The sequence below is a fragment of the Peromyscus eremicus genome, chromosome 8a (genome assembly GCF_949786415.1).
Source record: "Peromyscus eremicus chromosome 8a, PerEre_H2_v1, whole genome shotgun sequence".
NCBI classification, from domain to species: domain Eukaryota; kingdom Metazoa; phylum Chordata; class Mammalia; order Rodentia; family Cricetidae; genus Peromyscus; species Peromyscus eremicus.
The window spans coordinates 10,386,927-10,395,775 of record NC_081423.1 but is presented as its reverse complement, the minus strand read 5'-3'; the positions used below and the strand labels follow the sequence as shown (position 1 = coordinate 10,395,775).

At 46.8% G+C, this 8,849-nt stretch overlaps 1 protein-coding gene across 2 annotated transcripts in view; it reads left to right on the top strand.

Annotated features, from left to right (window-relative positions):
* Positions 1-5,891: 5,891 nt before the first annotated feature.
* C8AH16orf96 (chromosome 8a C16orf96 homolog) overlaps positions 5,892-8,849 on the top strand; it is a 28,873-nt gene continuing 25,915 nt past the window's right edge. The window contains exon 1 of one of the 2 annotated variants that reach the window (XM_059270084.1): positions 5,892-6,498. In XM_059270084.1, coding sequence (XP_059126067.1) covers positions 6,079-6,498 — 420 coding nt within the window. In that variant the 5' untranslated portion in view covers positions 5,892-6,078. The remainder of the gene's footprint in view (positions 6,499-8,849) is intronic. The other variant, XM_059270080.1, reaches the window with a different exon arrangement.

Here is an 8,849-nt window from a genome sequence, read left to right as displayed (position 1 = left end):
TGGTTTCTAGGGAAGAGGGCGGTGAATTTGGCTACTTGAAAAATAAATTTAAACTATGAGAAGGATTGGGTATGCAGCCTCGGGACGTGAGCTTGTTGCTATTTCTGCTTTTGCTTTAACTGCTTTCATACTACATTTGGGAAAAAAAAAAACAAAAATCCCACCAGCTTGTTGGGGTGGATGTGTGCAGAGTGGGCAGGCTCAGGCAGCTGCGTGGGCCTTCAAGCTGCAGTGTGACCCACCAGAGCCTGGCAGAGTGCAGCATGTGAGATCTTGCCAAGCAGCTACTGGGGGTGGAGGGTTGGCAAGGAGCCAGCCCTCAGTGGCTGCAGCACCCACCTCAGGGTGAGAAGGCACGCACTACCAACAGTCAAATGGAGGGATAATGCTGCGTGTCTGGTAACTGTGTCATTGAATATAATGTGGTCAAGGGAGAAGCCTACTGGACTGATGCTTTTTCATCCAGTAGCTTGCTCACATCCTTCCACACCTATTTATACTAAGGAGTTCTATTTTGGAGGTATACTGCTCTGACCATCTGGAGTTCCAATTAGCTCCATTGAACTCTTCTGTGTGCTACAGCCCTGCAGTTTTGACAGGATAACTGGCAATTAATTGGGATCCATCTCCTGGGCGGTTGGAGCCTTGTTACTGTGGGTATGGCCAGTTACATCATTATGTGGGCGCATCCCAGAAAAGCAAAAGGTTTGTGTGTGGTATTGTGTTCCCCCAAATATTGTGCATGCTAATAAACTTATCTGGGGTCAGAGACAGAACAGCCACAATATTAAACATAAAGGATAGGCAGTGGTAGCACACACCTTTAATCCTAGCATTCCAGAGGCAGAAATCCATGTGTTCAAGGATACAGCCAGGCATGGTGACTCACGCCTTTAATCCCAGAAAGCCAGCCTTTAATCCCAGAGAGTGATGACTAAAACAAAAAGATATATAAGGCATGGAGACCAGAAACTAGAGGCATTTGGCTGGTTAAGCTTTTAGCTGGTTAAGCTTCAGGCTTTCGAGCAGCAGTTCAGCTGAGACCCATTGGGATGAGGACACAGAAGCTTCCAGTCTGAGGAAACAAGACCAGCTGAGGAACTGGCGAGGTGAGATAGTTGTGGCTTATTCTGTCTCTCTGACCATCCAGCATTTCACCCCAATACCTGGCTCAGGTTTGATTTTATTAATAAGAACTTTTAAGATTCCTGCTACATTTGTGATCTGAGTGGTTCTTCTGCTAATATTCTGAAAAGGATCCTTGACAAGCTTTGTCAAGCTTCAAGGCTCCAATCCCTTAAACCTGTTAAAACAATCCTTTTGTTCCTGATGGGCGTGTGGCTGTTATGATCTTCCTTCTTAGCCTGGCAGTCTGGGGTTGAGCATTGACCCACCTGGACTAGGCATCCATCTTGAAGGGGCTCTAGTAGGACCGAGCATGGCAAACACGGCTCTGGCAGGCCTTGCCCTTCCCCCATTCCCTCTTACTTGCTAACCCTGAGATTACACTCTTAAAGCTAGCCACCAAAGTCTAGTCCCTTATTTGGCCACTTCCTCCTTCTGAAGCTGATTACCAAGGTCCAGCTATCATAGTATTGAAGTCCAGCAATCAAAAGCCCCTTTTAGCCCTAATTAACACAACCAATGAAAACAAACCAACTCATCCTAACATGTGGTTTCCTCTTTTACCTTTATAAACTGCCATTTGCCTATGGGCCACGTCTGTCTTCTCTCTATCCACAGATAGTCCTGTGTCCCTCCAGGACAAATACCCCTTCCCCCTCCCCCTTGTTCCCGTCCCCTTCTCCCTCATCCTCCGTCTCTTGTCTTTGTCTCTTATTCCCTGCCCTTTGTCCCTCTAGAGCAAATAAATCTCCTTTGTGCTGAGAACTTGGTCTTGGGATGTCTTATACCAATACTAGTCTTTTCACATCCTGAACATCTAAGATATAAGAAAGTGGGGGGATGTGGAAAGTGGAGAAAGCCCTGAGTAAATGCTGTGGATATGGACTCAGCCATAGCAAGACCCAGAGGGATGGCAAAGTCTTCTCTTCTGGTCCATGTGTGGAGGAAATAGCCATCAGAGCTTTCTCTTGCAGGGTATTTATGGCCTGAAGATGCTCCGCTGCTGAGACTGCCTCTGAAGATTAGCTCACCTGCCTCATTGCTTCATCTGTACAGCATAAACCCACCTCCTTGTTTATCTCTATGTGATCGCCCCCCTCTTTGTCCAGTTGTGCGCAGTAACCCCACCTCTCAGTTCAGCTCTCTAATAAACGCCCTGAGCTTCCAGAGTGCTGCAGTCTCTCTATCCCAGAGCCCAGACCATCTGATCCCAGCATTTCTGTGTGTCTGTTTGTCTTTTTTCATTACCTGGCTGCCCCTATTTCAAATCCATCCCTGGATCTGTGTAAGGATGCAGCACACCAAGACTGTTAAAATTAAAATATCACCAGACACAGAAATAGTCCAGATGCTAAGAATTCCAAAAAACAGACAAAGAGCCATGATGTCTATGTTCCTAGCCTGGCTTTGAATGATCACAATTACTGAATTCCCCTCAAGTGCCTGCCTTGAGGAGATTTCTACCAGGGTCCAGAACAGATGCTACAAGTGGCTAGGATTCTAATCTGAGGGATATAAATGAATCTAAGCACACTGAGTTCTTTAGTCCATTCACTTTATTCTTCTAAGTCAGTTCTATCTGCACAGTTTCTTTTCTGCTCTCTTACTTAGCTCCTCTCGGTCCCTCCTGCTCTCGGTCCCTTCTGCTCTTCTCTCATGTCTATCTAGTTCTGGTTCTTTTCATCTCTGTCCTCATCTTTGTTCTTCTAAATCCGTTCCCCCAGTGCTCTCAGAGAACCAGTATACGTACCCACACAGTAATTCTTTGGCAAAGCCATGCGAGGCTTGAAGTCTTCAGGGTTGCAGAGAGAAGTGATAAGGATCCACACATAAAGCAATAAATGTCAGCTTCCAATTACAACCCAAAAGGGGAGTGACTAGAGGGGAGTTCTCTGGTAGGTCAACTGAAGGCCCCATTAGGGGATTCTAGGAATAGCACCTGGCTGAGGAGGAGTTAAAACTTAATTTGCACAAGAAACAAAGCTTGGCACCTGCCTGGTCAGAAATCTCCTTAGATCAGTGGGAAATAACTATCTTAACTCAGTAACTAGCAAATGGCTAAAACATCACCCCAGGAATGTGAGCAGTAAATCTCTTCAGTTAGGGTCTTGTGTAAATAACCCGGGGTGAAGGTACGGAGTTGAGGATTTAATTTGTTAGTGGTTCTTTTCTCTATCTGTGAGTGAGATGAGCTAATGTTTATTTCTCTGCATTTGTCCTTGGAAAAAGGTATCTTTGCTGAAATACTTTTGTCTGGAGAATGGCCCTGGCCAGATATTTGTTAATGAATAATAAACACATCTGGGGACAGTTGTCCAATTATCCCAAATGTATAGGGAAACTTGTACCCAAGATTGAGATGCAGTTGTGAAATTACATGTACACATAACATGGAGATGCACGGTAAATGGGGAGACTAATAGCTGTTATTGCACAAGAAGTTTACAACAGGAGACAGCCAGTTCATTCAAAAGGCAGTAATTCCATAACGCCTTGTGTGATGGCTTCCTCTAACAGAACCCTTGGTTCTGATAGGTTGACCTTCTGAACTCTAGCTGTCACTGCTGTATGCTCCATGGACTTTTGCTACCAGCAGCTCTCAATACACAATGTGTTTAAACACCTCCTAAAATTGGTATGGCCCCAGGCATCCCTATCACACTGGGTTACAAACCAGTTGCGACCCCCATTGTCTTCCCTCGCGATTGGAGAACACTCCCTTAAACTTTCCTGGTAATACCTGACATATTCAGGCCACAGAGACATATTCCTAAATTAACGAACTTAGTCCTCTCCACCATGACCATTTGGAACCACCTGTCACCGGACAAGTTGGGGTGTACTGTCTCTTTTTGTCCTCCATCAGGGGAGGGATACCCACCCTCCATAATGCAAGATGGCCAAAAATCCAATGCTGATGACATTGGATGTGCATGATTGACATAGCTCATTAGTCACATGTACTCACGGCCCATGTGAGGACATGCAGATGCACTAGGTTGCAAACGGAACCAGAAGGCATGTGGGAAGCAGGCTTTGTGGTGACTCAGGTGTAATGTACCTCCAGCTTCCCACAAAGAAATATGGTATGTTGTTAAGGAAGAGAACCCCAAAGATGAGATAGGCAAGTCTGATCATAGCTAGCCAAAGAGAAACCTTTGGCCCTGGGGGAGCCATTTCTGTCAAGAGAAGTCAAGGACCATATGTGACCCAAATGTCATGGCAGTACTTGAATTTTTGTATCCCACAGCATAGTGGGAACCTTAGAGGCATTAGAGGGTGTGTGATGGTGAGGCCTGGGAAATAGCTCAGTGGGTAAAGTCTGTGCAAGAACGTGGAACTGAGTTCAGATCTCTGGCACCAATTCAAAAAGTGAGGTGTGGCGGTTTATGTCTAATTCCAGCATATGCCAGAGAGGGCAGATTCTGGTGGCTTTGCTGGCCAGCCAGATCGCCAAGATCAATAGGCAGAATGTAAGCCACTTCATGGACATAGAGACATATACACACTCAAGAAATACAATTAAAAAAGAAAGGGCAGATATGTCCGTTTATGTCCAGGAGCTGGGCTACACTCCTCTTCCTCTGCCTTTGGACTCCTATGTTTTCCATATCCAGGTTCTCAGGAAGCCTTTGACCTTTGACCTTGGACTTAGTCCAAGGAACCATGGGCTTCCTTGGTTATGAAGACTTTGGGACTTGGCCTAAGTCACACTGCCAGCATTTGTGGGTCTCCAGCTTACAGACAGTTTGTCATGGGACTTCAGTCTCCATAACCACAAGAGGCAATGCTCATAACTCCTGTCATGTGTCTCTACAGTTACGCCCTGTTGTTCTCTCTGGAGAACCCCAACTAAATACACAGCTAGAAGGACGCAGAGGGATGGCAAAGTCTTCTCTTCTGGTCCATGTGTGGAGGAAATAGCCCTCAGAGCTTTCTCTTGCAGGGTATTTATGGCCTGAAGATGTTCCGCTGCTGAGACTGCCTCTCTGAGATTAGCTCACCTGCCTCATCGCTTCATCTGTACAGCATAAACCCACCTCCTTGTTTATCTCTATGCGATCGCCCCCCCTCTTTGTCCAGTTGTGCGCAGTAACCCCACCGCTCTGCTCAGCATCTTTTTCTTTCTTTTTCAAGACGGTGTTTCTCTGTGTCTGTGTAGCCCTGGCAGTCCTAAAACTTACTCTGTAGACTAGGCTGGCCTCAAACTCAGAGATCCTCCTGCCTCTGCCTCCTGAGTGCTAGAACTAAAAGTGCACACTACCACGTCTGGCAATGAAACCTAGCATGTTACACGTGCCTAGGATCCCAACACTCAAGAGGCATTACCACCTGGGTTACTGGAACACACAACACTTGGACATAACATGACCTCACCTCCTTGCCTTCTCTCTCCAGGAATAAGTGCCTGAGTGGTGCTGTTAGGGTGAGGTGGAGGTGTCTTTGGCCACATCCAGAAACCCGCTTCATTCTTCAGGCTCTTTTCTCATTCTCTTTTCTTAAAACCCGGGCCTTTATGACTCCATGAAAACTGTATTCTGTACTGATTCCAGAGACTTCCAAGGAGTGAGCTGCCTCTCCATTACCTCCCTGTGTGCCACTTAGAGTCATAAGCCTTATATAATCAGAGGGCTTGAATGAAAGGCTGCCATTCGCTCCTGAAGCATCGTCGAATACTAATTGAACACCTCTGGGTGAGGCTCACCTATGAACACCCACCCCACACTGAGCTCTCGTAAGCATGCTCACTCGGCCACGTTCTCTGGTGTCCTAGCAACCAGAGACTCTTATCTGAGCTCTGACAAGGACAGAGGCCATTCCTTGCTGACCGTTATGACTTGCCACCCTGAGCCTCTTGGGACCTGTCTGTGCAGCAGTTCAGATCATTGAAAGTCACCACTTGTTCCCAAGGACACCCAAAAGCCTTGCCACACCAACCCATCCCTTGGCAGGATGAGCTTCTCGGTCACATTCGCCGAGCTGGCCAACATAGCCATACCACAGTGTGGGGTGGTGAACTTCAAGGCCCTTCATCTCCTGATCCAGGGCATCCTGGATCACATCCAAATCGCTGGGCTCAAGAAAGTTCTTTCAGGGGAAGAAGATTTCCTTCAGACCTCACAGGTGGTGCTCATGCCCAGGGAAGGAGAAGCCCAGCCCATTGTCAACCCCATGAGGAGGCTCAGCAACGTCTTCGACAATGTGGTAGAGCGTCTCAACAAGTTAGAGAGTCAGGTGTCTGTGATAAAGTCCATGCCCTCTACTACGCAGCTGCTAGAGGCCAGCGAAGGGACCAAGCGGCCCGCTGAGGAAATGTGGAATATGATCAAGATCCTGAAGAGAGTGGAGGGCAATGAGGAAGCCTTAGCAAAGGTAAACTCCGTCCTGGAGAAGCACTCTAGACCCAACCTCTCCTCCTAGACATCTTGTCCCCTCCCTCAATTCCCTAGTGATGGGACAGGTCCACTATGGCGTGAGAATAGGTGAAAGCTTGGAGTCAGTCAAAAGCCAAAATCCTTAGTTGCGTACCGAGGAGAGAAGCCATACACAACGGACAACGTAGTACAGGATTCCACTGTTGTGAAATACCAGACTAGGCAGTGCACATACCCAGAAGGCTGACTGGCAGTTTCCAGGAGCCACAGGGCATGGTAACTTGGTGGATATGGAATTGCATTTTGGAGCGATGGAGATGTTTGAAACTCCATCAGAGTGATGGATGTTGAACTTTTTTTGTTCATGGAGTCAGTACCACTGAATTGTTTATTTATTTTGTTTTTGTTCTTTGTTTTTTTTTTTTTTTGAGACAGGGTTTCTCTGTAGTGAATTGTTTGTTGAAATTAGCTGATTTGGATTGTGGAGATGGCTCAGGGGGTAAAATGTTTGCTCTATAAACATGAGGATGAGTTCAGATCCCCTGAACCATGTAAAAGACAGAGCAGTCTGTTGCTATAATGCCAGTTTTCTTTTTAAATTCTCCCTCTCCCTCCTTCTCTCTGTCTGTCTGTCTCGAGTGCATGTGTGTGTGTGTGTGTGTGTGTGTGTGTGTGTGTGTGTGTGTGTGACACTGACTGGGTGTTTGTATACACATGTGCGAAGATACCCTTGGAGGAGAGAAGAAGGTGTCAGATCCCCCTAGAGCTGGAATTACGGCTGGTTATGAACCACCCAACATGGGTGCTGGGGGGAACTGAACTTAGGACCTCTTTAAGAATAGTAAAAGCTCTTAATTGCTGAGACATCTTTCTAGGCCCAATTCCAATTCAATTACAGTGAGATGGGGCTTAGAGACAGGAAAATTCTCAGAACTCAAGGGCCAGCTATCCTGTTATACAGAGCAGCAGTGAGACTCTGCCTCCAACCGGGTGGTGGAAGAGGTAGCACCTGAGGTTGACCTTTGACTACTGTATGCACAACACATGTGTACCTATACTTACACACCATCATATAAAACACACAAAGTTTGTTTTGTTTTTAGTTTTTTGGTTTTTTTGAGGCAGGGGTTCTCTGTTTAATAGTCCTGGCTGTCTTGGAACTTCTCTGAAGACCAGACTGGCCTCAAACTCACAGAGATCTGCCCGCCTCTGCCTCTGGAGTGCTGGGATTAAAAGTGTGTGCCAGCCGGGCAAGGATGATGTTTTCAAGGACCAGGTGCAAGGCTCCAGGTCAGGACTGGAGTGAAGCCACACTGGGTGCTGGGTCCGGGAACACCTCTGTCCACACTCCACCAGTTTGTGAGCCCCGATGGTTAGCAAAACCCAATGCCAGAGAGAAGTGAGGAATTGTCACCAATTTGAGAGGAGTTTAGATGTGGGAAGGACTCTTTCACCTCCAATGTGGGCAGAGTCATTAGAGTTACACCAGTTACCCAGCAAGTCTCAGATGAGAGCCTAGACTGGACATCGACCACAGAGGGGCTGCTGGGGCTGACCTAGGTACTGTGGGAGTGAAATCTTCAACACAGGTGTTTGCAGGGATGATTAAGGAAACATGCCCTACCATCTCAATATCCTGTCTCCTGACTTTTTGGGGCTTCACATCAGTCCCATTTCTTCATGCTCCCTTCCCCTGTGCTCCCTGTCCAGGAGAACTGAGTGCTCCCTGTGTACCACATGAACTTTACACTTTGCCTCTGGTGTACCTTTAAGCTCTGTTGAACTCTATGAGGCATGTGCTTATTCTAGTTTTCAGATGGAAAAGAGGAGGCACAGGGTAACTGAGCATATGAGGTCATTACAGGTCAAAACAGGGAAGCCAGCGGAAACCTGGCAGAGTGAGCAGGCAGACAGCATGGGTCTGTGCAATAATTCCAGCCTTTTTTGCTAGTGGGGAAGGGTGGGGCTTGATAAATGTGGATGGATGTTTCCTCATCCCAGGATTGTAGTTGGAATTCACACAACTGGGGCTGAAGATATAGCTCAGTTGATAGAGTACCTGGCTAGCATGCATGAGGCCTGGGTTCCAACCCAGCACCCCATAAACCAGGTATGGAGGCAGCATCCTTGAGTGGTGCAGGAAGAGGATCTGGGCTTCAAGGTCATCCTTGATAAATATAGTTCAGGGTCAGTCTGAGACACATGAGTGCCCATCTTAAAAAACAAAAGCAAAAATATTTCTCACTAACTATAAATCATACATGCCAGTTTGTAGACGCCCTGCCTATGCTTATCATCATTATTATCATCCAGAGATTTAGACTGAACAGGCAAACTGGTGGATACAAT